Source organism: Larimichthys crocea, chromosome I, assembly GCF_000972845.2.
Source record: "Larimichthys crocea isolate SSNF chromosome I, L_crocea_2.0, whole genome shotgun sequence".
NCBI lineage: Eukaryota > Metazoa > Chordata > Actinopteri > Sciaenidae > Larimichthys > Larimichthys crocea.
This window is the reverse complement of record NC_040011.1, coordinates 26,945,340-26,964,486: the sequence shown is the minus strand read 5'-3', so window position 1 is coordinate 26,964,486 and position 19,147 is coordinate 26,945,340. Positions and strand designations below refer to the sequence as shown.

Sequence of the window (19,147 nt, the reverse complement as noted above, 5' to 3'; positions counted from 1 at the left end):
ACACACACACACTATCTCCTCTCTGTGCCAACTTTATGAGAGTCTCCCCTAACACAGCATCCACAAGGCTATATAACATGTCAATTACAAAGATTTCAGTGGAGAGACTTTCCCACCTTAAAGACATCCTGGGATTTTTTGTTATTTTCCCCACCAGTGGCTGTCTTAACTCACAGGAAAGCCATTTATTTTCTTTTGATCTGCCCAATAAACCAAAAGCCACCTAGATAATATTGAAACTCTCCCCCAATTACGCTGTCAACATGCCAAATTGAGAAAGTCTGATATAAAAGAGCTTGCAAATATGTCTGCAGTGCATCAAAGACTCTACGAGCATATGCTCCACCCACACAGATGTTTTCGTTTATTGGCTGATTAGACCTCTGCTCTGAACTGTGTGGGCATTTCAAACTGTGTGTGACTGACCTCCTGTTCTGCTAAAATGGAACATTTTTACACCTGTAGTTTGGTTCCCTTAACAAAATCCCACCATAAGCCCAAGCTAAAAAAAAAAAAATCCAGAATAATAGAATACACTTGTGTGGGTGTGAAGCTTTAAAGAGAAAGGGAGACGAAAGCACCTGGCCTGCACAAACTTGATCTCTGTATAATGGATACCACTTCTAAGCTAAATTAATTTCATTTATAACATATAAATGATCATATTTACTACATCAAGTGTAACTCTTGATGTGTTGTTGACCTGATCATCACGATCAAATGGTTTTTATATTTGTATCTTATAATATTTTATCACATTCTGCAACGTGAAGTGGAAAACATGCTCTTGGCCATGTTGTCCCAACAGAGACAAATATTGATCTGTACATGACAAAACAGACCAGAGAGGATTGAAGAAGCGCACTGACAAAACTGTTATTTGGTCTGTGTTACAGTTAAACTCCCGTCACTCAAAGTCCTGACTGTGTCCTGCAAAATCAGTTGACAGCCAGTAATCTAAATCAGATTATAATCCCCCAGGTTTACCAGCATTGGTTCCCTGCCGTCAATATGAGGATGAAAATCTTTATTGGAAAGATAAATAAGCACTGATTTGTGTCGTAATCAATAGGGTCTCAGTCTCTAGGTTTGTGAGCTTGTGTGCCCTTCTGTCCACACAAGCCCTTGAAGGGATTTACCGGCCAGTTCAAATCACTGAACTAAGGAGGAATTATCTGGGAGGACTGAGGTGGCACACTCTGCTGTCAGCAACTCTAACTGATGTTCTCTAAAGCCTTAACCTTAAAGTTTAAAAAGTTAAAACAGCAGCTTACCATTGGGTAATGAGAATGGCAATTGTGCCTTTGTATTTGGTATGCAATGAAGCTTTAGAGGTGATAATAATTTATTGAGCACACACATCACTCTTAACCATCAGAAAGTCACAAAGAGATGAACACTGAGGTGAAACAGCTAATCCTCATGTGGGCTCAGTGTTGATCAAACTGTTTATTTTATCAAAAGCTCATTGATTTTTTTAATCATGGTTTCTGTACAAATTATGTGTCTGTGTGTTTAATATGTTAATGAGTTTGTCTATTCCCCCAGGTCACACCTGTGAATACGAATGGAGTCAATAGGCCTGGTTAAATAAATCACAGGATGGCCTAATGCTGAAAACGCAACACCTTAGCTCAACTCAGTTGAAAGTGTTGCCCGCCTACTAACCGTAACCAGATCAAATCTGGTCAGGCCAAAACTCGAGTTGTGTCCGCCGTACTTTCCTGGCAACCCTTCCAGAGGGGAGTTCAATAAGCTAGAAAGCTGAGGAAAATCTGGACACCAATCACAACTGTCCATCTAATATGGTGTGGGAATATTACATTGGTTGTTCATGGTTTAAATAGGACAAGGTGGTGTCACATTGCAGATAAGGCTGTGTCTATGAAGAATCCAATTGCATTCAGGGAATTAATTTGCATTTGTGAATTGGTCTGACAATGCCAGACTACTTTTTAAGCCAAATTTCAAGCAGAAATTTCAAATATTTGATAGTTCCAGCATCATAAATGTGAGAAATTGTTACTATTTATTGTTTTGTATTATAGTAGAAGGAATATCTGGACTGCTGGTTGAAGAAAACAAGATCAGCTTGTGTTCTTGGACGTTTTTTATTATTTCCTGTGTAATCAATTAAAAGAATCATTAACTGAAGCTCTAGTTCAGTCTAGTTAACTGAGTGAGAACTAATTCCTAAGTCCCTTAAAGCAACAATGAAACAATGAGTTGGAGTGGATTCATTTCATGTCATGTGACTTATTTACGGTGTAAATAAGAAACAAATTTAGATCAAATCACTCAGACTTGATTTGATTACTAGTGGATGTTTGGTTGAATTAACTTATGCAGAGACTTGAGATGTAAAGTCTAGTCGAGAGTTTAAGAGATGTCTGCACTGCACTGGTAAATAAGTTTTACTGTAAGCGAGAAAGGGATTTTAAAAACTACTCTGCAAGTAACCCAGGAACCCAGAACATGGTAAATCAATTTTTTAATTCTATGTTGTCTTTAAAATGTTTATTTAAGCTTTCAGTACAACTGGTCCTTGGCATTCCCAAAACATCCCCATCAATTGTATTAAACTTGGAGAAAGTTTCGAGTTTTGTACTGTATAGTATTGACTGGAGGTTGGACCGTAGACTAAGCATTGATCAATATCTTTGATAACAGTCTTTTCTGGCAGCCTATGTAGTTATCAATTTCTAAACACTTAATCTCTTCCTCACCTTCACTGAAAACGCATACAACCTACTGTATAATACCCTATTGCTCTATGTGTTTCTTTACCATGTTAACGGTCTCCAGGAACAACAAATCCACCCACTTGTCACACACTACAAGCCAAAGTCTCCAAAGTCATTGGCCTCTCAACCCCCAGCCTTTCATATCTCAATGGCAGAACCATCACATGCATTGCACAGATCATAGCACATGACCCTGGGCACACCCTCAATCCATTTTACAAACAGATCCTATATGGAGACAGATATAAGACTCTGAGGTGGGAAAAGGGCACTCTGTACTGTAGCAGGAGCCTTGTCCCCTCTGTCACACAGAGCACTAAACAATACCCCTGTGAATACATTTATGTATGTCTGTTTTTTTTATATCTGTGTGTGTCTATATAGTCAATTTATTGAGTGCATGTGTGTTTTTGTATGTATCTGTCTTGAGTAAGTAGACATCCTGTGAAAATTGATTTGTCCTTGATGGGAAAAACGACTCAATCCCATCAATATTTGCACTGAGAGGTATTACCGTCCACATTACCTGGTGGAACTCCCTCTGGTGCTGGACTGCCCCCACGTCGCCTCCTATGGGCAGCTGCTCTGAGAGCTCCTCGTCCTTGGCTGTCAGCCATTCTATGATCTCCTGCAGAGAGAGCTGCAGCTTCCCACTGTTGTCTGAGAAGGCCTCTAGCCGCACCCTGCCAATACACACACACACACACACACACACACACACACACACAGTTAGTAACATTCCCCAATACACCAACCAGGTACTGTACACACGATTTGATAACTGCCTCCCCGTTGTCCAAAATGCCAATAATATATAAGGTTTAACACCCACAACTTAAACCTTCACCAAAAGATATCAAATATATGAGATTTAAACCATCAACTGCAATAATGCATAGGTTGTCCTGTGACTTTCAGACCCTGTAATTTGGACCAACAAAAAAAATGTGGCAGGTCAGCAGTAACAGTGAAAAGTTGTAATTTTAAATCAAATGTGTCCCATTCTAGATGTCTTCATGTCAGAATAAACATTTGGAAGGACCTGGCGGCCATATTTTAGTACTGTCAATGATTTTTGAACAAACCTGAGGTGGTATTATTATAGTAAATGATAATGAATAAATCATTTATTTACTTAAAGGCACTGTTATAATTACTGTATGTTAAATCCATCCCCTGTACAGCGATTATCCAATCATAGCTTAGTAACTGTATCCAGATAAATACATTTATAATCTGCTTTGCTTGCTAAACTGAACGGCTAAACAAGAACAATGATGTTTCATTATTATGTCTTTTATATGGATCTTCAACTAAGGAGGATGGTATACGTAATTTTAGCTTTAGTCTTTTAGGGTTTATCATGTATGTAGCCATTAAAGACCTTTTGTAGGGTTCTTGTTTGAAAACTGGTCAAAGACAGGAATTACAAACAACTTATAATGAGCTAATGTAATGTTCAGCTGATAAAGTCTGCCTGCAACAGCTGCCTTTTCAGCTGCGATGAACTAGAAATGAGAAGCTGCTTCTATTGTTCTCTTGCTCCGTCTGAATTCACGGAAGCATTGTTGTGTCAAAACCATGCAAAGCATTTTGAGTAAATCTGCCATCGTTATCGCTGCTGCCTGTAATATATACATTATTACATACAATATATGTGCAAAAAGGTTGACGGTAAGCAAACTAATGCAGGTAAAGCTGATTAACTGTGTGTTGTATGTCCTCTTAATACAGGAATCTATATAGTATATCTACAAGCAACAGTGTTCAATCACAGTGCAAAGGTTACAGTAAAACAAGAAGACATATCATGGCACGTGTAAGACAAGGTGAGAAACACAAAGTCATAGGTTAGTGTTGCAGCAGGTTTCTTGCAGTAAATCAGGAACAAATAACAGGAACAATCTATCTGCTTGCCACCTGCCAGCAGCGTGAGAGATGTCTGAGGGAACCACTGCTCTTGTATCAGTGGCACAGCTGGCATGAAAGGGGTAGGGTGGAGGGGATGAAAGCGTCCCGGTGTTTCAATTACACACCAGAAACCCAGCACTCAAATATCATTATTCCTGCACATCACAATTTGCCAGCACTGTCACATCAGACATGATGAGTGGGTGCGAGAGCAAGAGTCACACAGAGAACTGACAGTCTAAGTGTCAATTATTACAACTAAGGAGGGAGAGAGCACTGGAAAAAATGTAATTGGACTGATATTCAAATGAAAGCATAAGCGAAGTCAGAGAAACACGTTAAGATTTCAAAGACTGCATGTAGTCAAATAAGCAAATAACAATGACGAAGATATTAACATATGCACCGCTAAATAAGGAACCCAAGAAAATGCTCAACCATTATCTCACTTTGGACCGTTAGTGTGCCAACACTGGCTATTTCATGTTAGTGATAACTGTTAGGCAATTTCCTGCTAACTGAATTTGGGACAGATGACTTCTGACACATGAGGGATGAGGTGTCACTTCAGGGGTGTCGGTTGCAGTATGGCATGTGTGAAAAGCTCTGAGACGTTAAGGGGAAAAAGACAGAAAGGTGAAATCAAGCTTGTAAGTGCATTTCAGAATTGATAGGCCTCTATGTTCAACCCTGTGTCACGAAACTTGTGTGAAGCAGACCATGCTGTCCCCTAGCCTCTTGTTGCCCCTCCAGCTCAGCTTGCTGTGGTAATTGAATCAGAGAGGAACTGTTTTTTTCTGCAGCCCGTGTGGAACAGACAGAGTCCATAACAGGTGTGAATGCACAATAAAATGCAACACACACATACAGTACACAGTGTGTGAATGGACAGAGGTTTCTGATTGAAATCACAGCAAATCTTGGCCTCACAGAGGTCTAAGTGAGGTCATCCATCAAAAGATGACCCTGGATTTTTGAAGTTTTAAAATGCTTTAAACCACAGAGGAAACCTTTGATTCTCACACTCATACAGAAAACAGCTCACACTACAATCACCCATCACTGCTACTTCCATTACACACACAAAAAGGTGAGACAAATAGAGCACTGCCTGTGCCGTAATGGTATCATCGTCATATGGCGGCTGCTGCCAAGAACGACTCTCACCCTGCTGTAGTAGAAAGGCCAGGCCAATATGAAAGGCTGACTGATGCTATTATATCTCCAGTGGAAATATCATGATCTCAATTTAAGTGCTATTTATAGGCCAAGTGCTGCTGCATTAGAATAGGAGATGCTAGGGATTTTGAGTGTGTGTGTGTTGTGTGTATGTGTCCAGAAATGTTGATTTTGGCCATTTTGAGCCAGAGCAGGAATCTGTAAACACAACACTGACCTTACCGCCTTATAAAGTTGTGAATTAGTTAGCAAACATTTGTCTCTGTATAAATCCGGTGAACATTTAACAACCTTAACCATCATTTGAAGTTGTGTTTTTGACCATCTAGTGAATAGTGAATATTGTACTTTTTTATCTCTCTGTTGGTCTAAACTATTTCCGCTATTATTTTCTGTTGTAGGTTGCATTCAAAGTTTTCCCACCAGCTGTTCCAGGTCAGAAACAAAAAATAATGAGCTGAAAGATGCTAAAACGGTCCATAGAGCAGAAAGAATCAGGCGGACATTATCTGTGAGTGCATCATTATGAACACCTTTCACATTACACAAATTAACTTGATGCAAGCTTTCATTTTCGTTTTAGCCAGTCTTCATTTCCTCAGAGGACTGTTTCTGAATTAAGACTTAGACTTTTAATCTTCTGTGCCTCCCCGAGAACATATTTTTCATATTAAGGCTGAAGATAATGATGTTTTATTTTCCCTATGATGTTATACTGCAGGTTATCATACCATACGTGTATGCCATATCAAATCACGCTCCCTAAAACCTTTTGATAAAACAAATCAGGTTACACATTATCATAATCATTTCTGCTTATAAAAACACATCAAACACAATCTGGTTGCTCAGTTTATGGGACCATAAAGTGCATTTGTTGGGTCTATTTATAGATGTGTGTGTGTGTCCCATCTCAAGCTGCTAAATAACAACCAGCAGACAGCAACAATCAGTAAAAATGGGCTAATAGATGCTGTGAGAAATAGGACCTTGACATTGGACATATTCAACAATAAAAAAAAATAAAAGAAACAGCCTCTTTCACTGAGGAACACATGATGAAATGGTCTAAACTGATAAATGTTGTCAAAATAAACAGGTAATGTCATGGGTAAAGATCGTAGACTGTTTAATTTTTTTTGATTAGCTTCAAGCAAAGGATTCAAAAGAGATAAAATATGAAGCCAAACTTCAGGGAGACCAGTCTTTATTATGAATGTGAATACACAGATTTATGCTGCAACAGTACCAATCAGCATCAGCGTGTCCTTGAGAATGACACTGAGCTGTTACTAGCCCAACACTGTTGTGGATAAGAATCCTAATCACAATGTTTAGGATGTAAATCTGAATTTACATCCTAAACAGACCTTGGACCTTTTGTATTCAGTGTAACTCAACGTTCTCACAGTTGGAAAACTCTGTTGCATGCTAATTACTGTTCAATCATCCACATTTCTTGACAGTTAACGTCCAAAGTAAATAACACGGTCAAACAGAAATCCAACTCCCAAATCAGTCAGAGCGATTACAGAGTGAGGCTTAGTGCTCACTTCGATGATTAATTAATGCATAGGAGATAGCAGCAATGTTTCTGCTGTTTTTGGAGAGAGGAGCTAGCTAGTGTGTTGCCTCAGGGCCCAGAGAAGCTTTGAGCACAGCCCCATTCCTATCTCCTTTCTTCCTTCTCTCTGTCTCCTTTTCAAATGCAGAGATTCTGCGAGAGGAAAAAGTGCGAGGGTGTGTGATGGGCCACATTGACAGAGCAGCACTGCATTTAGTTGAAAGGGTATATATTCAAAAAGGTGTGTATATGTGTATTTTTCTTCAAAATATCAAGGGATGCCACGCTGTGAAAGTCTTGAATCAAAGTAAATTGAGATGCAGCATTTTTACTCTGTTTGTTGTCACTCTTCGCTGGTTTGTTAAGATGAAGTTCCGCTTTGGGCACTGACTTTGGGAAGACTTCATTGAAGAAGAAAGAAGTAGAGCAAGGCTTGTCTGTGCTGAGTTGCATAGTGGTTGCATTGTGTCACCATAGTGAGAAAATACACAGAAACTCTTAATACACAATATGAAATCCATGTAAAATTCTAATGCTAACCAATTTTAGCAGAAATAATCAAAATATTGGATCATTTAACAGAAAAGCTTTGTTTAGACAACTAAATAATTTGATTAAAAAGGTCCAGTCTAGAACCAATAAAGGTCTAGAACCATAACTGGACTACAATGATGGTGCTGCCATAAAGGGCTCATTCATAGGTAACAAAAACACAACAATTGTTGCTTTCTGGTGATTATACCCAAATGAAAATGTTGTTATTAAATGGTATATTCCATTTCTGCATATTACACACCGGACTTTTAAGATTGGGGAAATGTTAAGATCATAAGAAAAACTGAAAAAAAAAAAAAAACACCACAAAAGAGAAATGGCCAGAGGGCATCTTTACAAGCCAATGGACAACTCTCAGTTCAAAGCAGCAGTGAATCACTGAATTCCTCAGTCCATCACTTTGGGCAAAGAGCCAGAAAAGGTGTGAAGAAGTCTGCTCCACTCAATCCAGCCAAACTGATTTGTGATTTCCTTTGCTGTGTCACACTACAGTAAATGTAATGTAAATGAAACTCTTCCTGTTGATGCTTCACATTTAAAGCTTTCCACTTGCAACACACTGGAGAGCTTTTATTGTGAAGAAGCTAAAGAAAATGCTGACTTGGTTAATTTCTTCACTTTGTTTGTGTGTTTGCGTCCAAACCAGAGTTTGATTCTCCACCCACCCTCCAAACCCACTAAGCAAGGTCTGGTGGTTTACCAGACTGTTTGTCTGTTTTGACATATGAATTGAAGATGGATACAATGTTTGGCCAGGTGAAGCCAAATGATCCCTGACCAGAGTAAGTACACAACAACCTGTCAGACAGTAAAAAATGAGTGCTCCTCTTTCACCCTGGAAAAGAAGCTGACCTTAAATGTTGTTATTCTTCTATCATTATAATTATTTCTATATTCTTGTTCACAATCCAAAAATGTTACTAGCGGGGTTATAGTGATGGATGATTTTTGTTGCTGTGTAACTGCACAGAAATGATGTAGGCAAGTACAATTCACCCAGGTCCAGAAAGGGTTTTGATATTCCTAAATGCTTCCCATATTCAAACTATAGCTGAACCGATACTGGATTTTTGAGGTACATGCTTATAATTTTTTTTCCCAAAAAATCCTTTAGATTTGTTTTGTGTTCTTGTACTGGAGACAAATGACCTAAATGACCTAGTTTGGCTTTTTTGTACTGCAATTCATTTGGTAATGATAAATCTACAATAAGATTGTAGATTTAGGGCATTGTAACAAAAACATACACACCTTTTGCCTTGACCTTTGACTTATTGACTTTTTTATTGACATTGTCGATATTTATTCAATACGTGTTGGGAGAACCACAAACTACAAACATGTGTGCCTCCATACATGGTATGGAATCACATGCTCTGATCACAGTACAGTACACCAAATGTATCCCAGTGTAATGAAAAGTCAACATAAGACCCCAGAAACTCAATCAATGTCACATAGAGCTGCTGCCCTACCTGACCTGAGCATGTTGCACAAAGTTTACGTAGCCCATATTGCAAGGCTGCTCCCTCCGCTGGTGGTCTCAAATGGCAGGTAGCTAAAAGACTTTAACTTCACTATTAATAAATCATGTGGCATTATGGCTGTAAAATGCAAACAGCATGTTCATGTTCGCCAGCCTTTCCTGGGTTTCTCATTCTTTCTGGTTCCCTTTTTAAATTTCTACACTGTAGGGGTAGAGAGTGTTGCGTGTGATGCATTCAGGGACCTCTCTCGTGGTGGAGGCGTTTTACTGATGCCTTGCCTAAAGCGTCTCTTCCAACAGACATCTTACTGAGATTTGTGGGAAACACATTCGATGAGTAACAAGAGCAGACCAGCCACTGGGGCTGTTTCCAATGACTGGAAATACTGTCGACATTTGAAGATTTACAGCAGCTGATGCCCACAGGTAATACACTACCGTCACAAATTCTTTACAGCTGCAAAAAGCCGGCTTTGCATGGTTGTAGCTTCATATTACAACATGTACATGTACAAAATAAGACTAATCCAAACACATACATAAATAAATACATAAAATAAATAATTGTAAACATAAAAAGAAAATCATGGGATGTTAAATCACACACAGACGGCACACTGTGTGTTTGCTTGTGGCTGGTCTGAAAATAGCTACTACTGCTAATACTGTGATGGAGTCAGACGAGGCTAATTATCTAACACTGACCGAGTTTCTGTACTGCTATTTAAAAGACACCATTCACTTTCAAGTTCCAGAAAAAAAAAAGTTTTTCCCCATTGCAGTCTGATTATGACGCGGTCATTGGAAAAAAAAAAAAATGAATGAGAACAGAAATGAAATGTTGTTAATAAGAAGAAGCTCGTCTTCTGTATCAAAGTGACTCACTGTTATAATTATCCCGCATTCACAAGAGTCTTGGTGAATCATGCACTCTTCCACAGAATATTCTGCTTAAGAAACCATCTGCAGATATAAAATTGCTTATATGAGAGTAGAGAAATTCTTACTTATATACTGTAGTATGAACACAGACATGCTATTGTGAGTCTGGTTAAAATGGCTCATCTGTTGCAGGGAACACTCATTCACTATGTGCCTGCATCAGACAATCCACTCTGTCCTGTAGAGACATGGCTGAATCTTGTCCGTCGAAATTGTTCTGTCGAAATTGTTCTGTCAAATGCAAATGCTGTGTTCACAGCCACGATTAGCCACACTGGGGGTTGATAGGGGCTGATAATGTAACATAAATGCAGTGTGTTGTTAGCCCAGTAGATAGAAGAGGAAGTGTAAGAGGTGTAGAGGTGGTATAAATAAATAACTGAGAAATACAAAGCACTAAAGACACTGCTGAAATGGTCATGAGACACTCCCACTCCTCTTAATATTTAATATGCGTCTGTAAGAGCCAATAAAACAGTGATAGTTTTGTTCAGGTTTGTTTGTGTTTTGTCTAAGCGTAGACATTTTCCATCTGGATCAGTATTCCTATTTATTGGATGTGTGAGTGATTGTGTTGACATGTTTACATTCATGGCCATGTAGATCAGCATTTTTATGTTTCAGAGAATGTGTGTAGAATTATTGTACCAATTCAGCACGTCTCATGTTATTAATCTATCAGACTCTATAATAAAAAATACCACATTGCTTAAGGCATGCAGAGAACAGGAACTTCTTGTCTTCAGTTGTGTGTAACGGGTGGACCTGCCCAGGTATCACGTTAACTAAATATTCTGTCATTGTAACAGATTAACACTGAGGTCCATGTATTAACTAATTCAAATGCAGCACTGTCAATAACCATATGCTGACTATCTGGAGGATACTATCATGTCTAGTTGTTGGCAAATGTGCATATTAAATAGTTACGGTCTTGATGCCTTGTCTTTAATCTCACTTGCATGACCCCATTGTCAGCTGGTTTTGGCCATTAATTACAGTAGCAGGCTATAAAGCTACATAGCCCAGCTACTGTAAAATAGCACTGAGTCCAAAGTTTCTTAAGAAAACAAATGAAGAACAAGTGAATAATACTGATCTCTATCAGCAAGCAGCAGCTAATGTTACAGAGGAGTGCAAGTGACACCAAGGAGGTTATAAAAATGTATTGTTATTAAATATATGCCATCTGTCTTATTAAAATCTTCCTTATCTGTCTTATTAAAAATAAAAATGACAGGTAAAAAGAGATTATGAAGGAATTTTTACAACCCTGTCTGTCAAAATGATGGACGATGAGAAAGCCTTATGCTGGACCTGCTCTCAATGGACATAGTTGCAATGCCTGAATAATTATCAGTCCTGAAGACTCTTGTCCATCAGATCCATCAGGAGGAAGTAATGTGACATGATTACTGATCATGTTGTTTTTGTGCTTACCTTACCAATCGTGTCTCCACAGCATAAAACAGGTTTGCTTGGCAAATTAGATATTTATTTGACAAATGTATTCATTGGCATTTTCGTAGCAATAGACAATGTGTTAGGAGCTTGTTTGCATCCTCATCACACAATATTCAATTACCAGCTTGTTTTAGAACAGCAGCAAACTAAGGGTTTTTTATTATTCAGATATTTACCAACAACATTCAAACTACCTTAATTAACTTACTGAAGAGATTTTCAAGATCAGTATTCCAGAGACAAACAGGGGGTTTGGGGGATTGAGACAGAAAGTGCTAATCTTTTTATTGTTTTGTTTGTTTTTTGGCTTTTCACTCTCAAATCTCAGTACACCGGAGAGCCGTACCGTGGCAACCTACAGAGCTTAGCGGCAGCTGTAGTGGCTCAAGCCACCATCTCTTACTGTGAAGTACTCTGCGGTACCTCTCAACCAAACAAAGAAAAAATTAATTATCCTTATTACTTGTATTGTTGTTGTTGCCACTGCTGCTTATATTAGTCTTATAAATTATTACAATAATAAAGACTGCCAAGTTCCTATTCAACATGATAGATGATGTCAACATATTCAGTTATAATTTCCCCCTCTTTCCCTCTAGAAGTATTTATTCATTTCTTTCTCTGTTAATGAGCACATTATTTTGTTTTTCTTTGGCCTTGTACAGTCATGTTACTCAGTAGCTATTCTTTGCTTTGACTGTTTGCCTGAATCTTACACTGTATGTCTGTTTTGTTCTTTCGCAGAGTTAAGTTAGTTAATTAGGAATTAATTAGCACAGAAGTCAGTGTGGAAAATGTGTGCCTGATTTTGAGGTCACTGTGTTGCAAGCCCTTGTTATATTAAGATATGCGATAATTTTCAGTGCTTATATAATCTTTTTACCATGGAGTGTTTTCATCAGAAAACGTCCCTGAATACAGAGGGGTTGAGGGAAACAGCTAAAGAAAGACCTTTGCAAAGTTGATTTTGCTGCCGGCCAAAAGCTAAATCATTGCCTTCATAAGCAACAGACCATCATAAGCGAAAAATCAATAGCACAGGCTCAAACTATCACTAATTAGTTTCTTTTATTCGATATAGAAAAACCTTTAAGATAAATATGAAGTACACAAATTAATGTGAACTCATTATCTCCAGGATTGGCCATATTTGCCTACAGTCATCATAATCATCATTTCACTGAGTATTTTTTTGAACGGGCGAAAACATTTCATTTTCGGAAACAGAAACTTCAGGCCGCAGGTGTTTCACTGACTCACAGGTGGAAGTAGTGTTTAAGTAAGTCAACAGTGGGGAAAGAGAAGCGTTCTGACTCTTCTGATCTACATTTGCAAAATGCATGATTAATTTAGCAGCACAAGATCAGAGAAGAGTGATTGTTGTATTTATGTATGCAGCAACAGAATCCTTCTGTGTGTAGGCGCATGTGCAGGCATACTGACAAGTATAAAGATGCAATTTTTAATCCTAAAAATCAAAACAACAACACTGGAACCTGCTTTTGCTCAAACATGGATTGACAGGATTTTAATACCTTACCTTGCACCAGACAACAACGAAATCCAAGTTGCTGTTTCATGTTGCTGTTAAATATCAGTTTATATCAGCATTTGTAGTCACAGCAGTAAAACATGCAAATCAAAATAACATATTGACCGGGGCTTTTAACTTGTCCTCCTTTGACCTCCATGCATGGCTTGGTTTGCAGGTTTTCAAGTAAACAGAGCTAATGTACAAAGCATGTCTCCAGGACTGGAGATCTCATTGTTCTTGCAACTCCAACAGCAAGGAATGTTTTCACTCCTTCGGGGATTTGATTTGCTCCATATAAACCATTCAGTGTTCCTGGGTACAGTGTGAACCTGATTACCTTTTTCTGCTAGTCAGACAGACACTGTAGCAGTTCAAAAAGTCCAACATTGTCTCCAATCTGTGTAAGACCACCTCTGATTTATTCTGCACCAGTTGAGTAGGCACATTTCAGCACTTTCCTCGCAACTTCACTCTTAATTTCAAGCTCTACACACACTCATGTTGTAATTCATCAAATTATTCATGGGGCTCCTAATTCCAGGTTGGTTTGTTTTATCTTTACAGTGTTTCAAAGTTTGTTTTTGGCGGCTCTGCCAACAGATATGGTGTCTGTCCCACAAATTTCAAAGCTGTAATTCCTTCTTCATTAAATCTTTATTACCTGATTTACCAGCCTTTACCCAGTGCACCACACAATGACGTCAAAAGCAGTCTTTCAAGGAAAACAGAATGGGGTTCGCGCCTTAGACGCCTTAGACGCCTTAGACGCCTTAGAAAAATCATGTAAAATCCAAACCTTAGCCTAGCAGCACAAACTGATATCCACCAGTATGATAGAGTAACACTGAGCAGATATGTACATAGCATCCTGGAAAAAAAATGCTGCATTTTTTTCCTTTCCACCAAATCTCTCAGCAGTGAGAGCAAAATCCATTCCTTCAAGCGACTGAATGATTAATGGCTGAGTCCCACACACACCTGCCATGTCGTCGCTAAACCCTCCAGCAGCACTAGGTTTTCACCCCTGACCTCGAACAATAGAATTACCATTAACATGTAACTGGAGCTCAATAAGTCTTGCAGGCATTGTACTGTAACTTGCCATGGGTGATGTAGGAAAAGTGGAGCACATAACATCCAAAGGGCATTGCACTATACCTGGGCCGTCTGTAGGAGGTGCTAGCGAGAGAAGGGGGATGGGGAGAAGAATAGAGTTGAAGAGTTGGAAGAAATATAGCAATAGCAGAGAAGACGATAACAGAAGGAAGAGCAGTGACTGAATGGGAATAAAAGAGACATTGAGTGATAACAATATCAAGAGATAGCTATACTAGTGAATAGGAACATTGTGGTAATGACAAAAACAGACTCAGAGGTCTCCCCATGCCCTCAGACAGACGCTGAGCGTGGGCGGCTGGCTCTCTGCAGTTATCTGAGCCATGCGGCAAATAAATTCATAACATGCCAACGAGACACCCACACCAACCCCGGTGGGCATTCCCTGCAGTGCAAAACAGTGGGCACCTTACTATGCGGCACAGCCCAAAATCCCAACAATGCCTCATATTGTCACTAGTATGGTTGACAGTGTAAGCTATGCTAGAAGTCCAATCTATTTGGAGAAGCCATACCTATAACTGAGTAAGTAGTCTATGTTAACAGCACACTGGGGGAGATTTGTGATGATTCAGCATCAAGCTGTGTGTGTGTATAAGAATAGGATGCAGTACAGCTGGTCTCAGTGGAAGTATGCCTTGATCACACCGCTAAGACTAACCGACCGGAAGAAGAGTTACAGAAACACACTGATGAGAACATCGACTTTAGATGATCTCAAAGAACTAGTTAGAAAATATGCTCATTCACTTTCTTGCCAAGAGTTAGGTGAGAGAAGAACTTAGCTCAGCAGAAAAGAAAAGACTGGAGGAAGTTGTCTAAAGTTTCATTTTCTCCTTTCTCAAATGTGTTAAAAAGGCATGCACAGTCCAAGCGAACGGATACAAATGTGAATTACACAATCATCAAAAAAGTAACTCATCCACCCTCTAACACACTGTTTCCAATGAGTAAAATAGCATAGCAAATTCAATAAAACCTCCCACACACTCATGCTATAATTTCTCGCACAGTAGTTACAGATGGGTAAACAGCCTCAGCAATATGCTCGCAGTAATAAATGTCTCTTTTATATATATTCATAATCATTCAGTGGTGATTGTCATAGACACAGTGCAATACAATGTTGTGGTCCACTTGTTTGGTTATTATCTCAATCCAGCATAAGACATTAAACCACAACTTGATATAGTACAAAGCAATAAGAGCAGCATGTCTACATTTTATGCCAGTGGCATCAAAGCACTGTTTTGTAGTCAATAACACATGCTATGCAGCTGGCAAGTGTGTGTTTTCTGGCTCACAGTATAATGATTTAATGATTTTGCATGCTTTCAGTACAACATGCCAAAAAAGTGATCAAACCCCTAACCTTCTGTTATCAGGGCTGAGTCCAATTAGCTGAGCTACACTGTGTCGCATTGATAAATTCCCCCTGCCACTGCCATCTGTAAACATTTGGAAAAGGCATTTTGGGCACTATTTGCTCCATATTTTATGTTTTCAGAAATCAAAGCATGCAGGTGCTTTCACAACATCATCACATTTTGTAAAACTGTTTCTTCTAGCCACGTTATTCTCAGACAGTCAAACACTGGTCTATACTGAAAAATCGTCTTGGATTGCCTTGACATTCTGAACAGGTATTCATGGTTCCCAGTTGAGGAGTTCTACAGACTTGGGTGAGGATTTTTCTTTCAGAACTACCAACAGGTTAAAGTTTTCATTCGTCTAGTATCTACCCGACAAATTGGTACAAAACTGAGGTGCAAACATTCATGGTTCTCAGATGAATTCACCATTCATGTTTCCCTCAGAATACATTCAGTTTTCATCTAGCAACACCATCAGGTCAAATAACAAATGATATTCCCATCAGTGGCAACACTGTGTTTACAGTAGTATTAACGAGGTGGCAACCTCCATTGCTGTGAAGTGAAGCCAATGTTAAAGTACCAAAAACTGCAGTTCCACAAATGGCCATTCGAGGCTGGGTACAGAAAGAGTCAATCTGAATAAGCCCCAATGTTGAAATGTCCAATTCTGTCACAGCAGAAATAAACATGTTTACAGCCTAATGCAAAAAACTATTTTGGTTTCTATATATAATTTCTCAGTTTGTGATAACTGTACTGAGTTTGAATTTCTGTTTAATTCACCTATTCAAATTATATGAAGGCTTGGAGTTATGCAGTGTGTCCACTTTGATTGACACTGGGTGCCATTACAGGGGGCTTGTTTGAGAATCCAGTTGTCATTCGGCCTGCCTCAACTCCACTGACGATCCACATCTTTGCAGATTTTTAGAGTAGCCACGAGGCGGAAGAGGCAGGACTGCCAAAATGGCGGCAGCCAGAGCCATCACACTCTTTAAAACGGCTCTTCAGAAACCTACAGGTGACGTCATGGATACGACGTCTGTTCTTTATATTGTCAATGGTGCTAACTACCAAATGTTAGAATGCTAACACACTAAATAGTTAGCATTATTCCTAACATGCATGTCAGCATTGTCTGATGTTAGCACTAAGCTCAAAGCACTACTGTGCCTAAGTTTGTTTATTTGGATCCTGCTGTATTGTACAGTAGCTACTGTTCCTGGGGTCCTAAGTAGCCTTACAAAACCATTAGCACAACTTCAGACTCTTAGCCTTGTTAACAAAAGGAGTGCCAAAATACGACAGAGGAAGTTTCAATTCATTTCAGTCAAGGCACGGTCTACTATAATGTACGAGAGTTTAAAGGCTAGAAGGAAGCAGCCATGACTTTTATTGGAAAAGAGCCTCAGCCACCTGTCAATCAATGCCAGACAGGCCATTATAAAGCCAGTCGCCTGCACTTGTCCAGCCGCTGGCATTAAACGCAGTCAGACGTTTCCTCTGGACAGCACTCACCCTCAAGGTTAGACAGCTTTTCAGTCAAGCTCTTTCTCATTCATTCATTCTCATATTGTTCTTTCTCTCTGCCCCTCCCATTTCCCTGCATCCCATCTCTCTTCTGTGATGATTTAATACCAGCTGTCTGTTCTCTCTCTATCTATCCTTCCATCGACTCCTTCCTATATCCCTCACATTCCTCTCTCTCCCTGATGAAGTCAGAGTGCAGCTCGGGTATAAACATCCACCGTGATCTCATTACACAGGACTGCAGGGGAAACTGTCTTAACCAATTTCACAACTATCCTTTCTTAACCTTCCCCTCCCTCTTCCAAGACACATTAGGGTCAAGTAAGCAATTAAGGGGCCGATTGTCTAAATGGGATGCCATTTGAATTGAAGAAACAGAAATGATGTGGCAAGCCTGGACAGTTTCCAATTAAGCATCAAACAGTAACATGAACACCCTCTAATTGTTTTGCACTGGAAAGCCTCTCAAGTGTAACTTGTGCAATGGTATTATTAACCCATGTGATATCAATAATTAAACTGCTAACTGGAAGGGGTTCTGAAATATGCATTATTGTGTGACAGCAACTTATTAGACAATACTTTTTTAATTGCCTGACTGTGAATGGCAACAAGACGAATCACTGGAAGAAAATGGAAAGCAAACAAAGACACAGACAGTGTATATAGACATTAGACATCATTAGGCAGACTGGCTGCACTCACATCTTAGCATTATGTTTCCTCACATATACAAGCACAAAAGGGCAGCTGCCAGAGTAATTAAAAGTGCAACTCTCACTTATTATTCAATTAGAATTAGAAATTAATTTCCTGGCAATTAAGAGTCTGTATAAAATTATAACCTTAATTAAACCAAAAGCCATCAGACTCACCTAAAAAATGTTTTCATTAGTTTCATTAAGAGTCTCTGCCAGCCGGGTGTGCAAACAGTGGCTAGTGACACTTGCAGAAAGTGGGTTAGAAATTCTTTGCCTTAATAAGTGTTCAGCGAACCGCTCAGTAAACTGTGACAGTGATGGCTAAAAGCTGGCTAACAAACTGTGCAAAGCTGAAACAGATCAGATGTTTCCTTGAGGAAAAAAAATTACCTGTATCATTACAAAGTCAAAGAAATCAGCATTTTTATTCCTTTTAAAAGACAAACAACTTGTAGCTAGAAATGCAATCTGCAGTTTACAGCTTTTGTTGCAGCAGAACAAATGGTCTTACTTAAGTTTTCTAAATGCATCCACTTCCTTCTCTCAGATACAATAAGCATCTTGGCTCTGAAAACATCCATTCCTCCAGACTGTTAAAGTAAACACCACCATGAATGTGCTCTTACCGGATGTTGTGGGATTTGCGTTTGATCTCGTTCCAGCAGAGGTTCATTTCTCCTGTTTGGTGAGAGCCGCCTCCTCTCAGTCTCCTGCACTCGGTCCCCTCCTCCTGCCCCTCACCGTCCACTGTGGACTGGCATGGCACACAGTGGCATCCTGGCCACGAGGGCCGCCCCGCAGCTAAGGCACACAAAGGAAAGAAACGGCAGAAAATTAGAGTCAAAAAATCACACAGTCCAAAGACATTAATAGGTTAATTGGTGACTCTAAATTGTCTATAAATGAGTGTTTATGACTGTTATGGTTAAGTATCAGCCCTGTGATGAACTGGTGACTTGTCCAGGGTATACCCAGCCTCTCGCTCATTTTCAGCTGGGATAAGGATAGCCCTGATGAGCATAAGCAGTGAAAGCAATACTTAATA

General features: G+C 39.3%; 1 protein-coding gene across 5 annotated transcripts in view; it reads right to left on the bottom strand.

Moving 5' to 3' along the window:
- drp2 (dystrophin related protein 2) overlaps positions 1-19,147 on the bottom strand; it is a 140,451-nt gene that overhangs the window by 44,709 nt on the left and 76,595 nt on the right. For all 5 annotated transcript variants that reach the window (XM_019278409.2, XM_027280264.1, XM_027280266.1 and 2 more), the window contains 2 exons: positions 18,729-18,903; positions 3,271-3,427 (listed from right to left, as the gene is read on the bottom strand). In XM_019278409.2, the coding sequence (XP_019133954.1) occupies positions 3,271-3,427; positions 18,729-18,775 (204 nt within the window). In that variant the 5' untranslated portion in view covers positions 18,776-18,903. The remainder of the gene's footprint in view (positions 1-3,270; positions 3,428-18,728; positions 18,904-19,147) is intronic.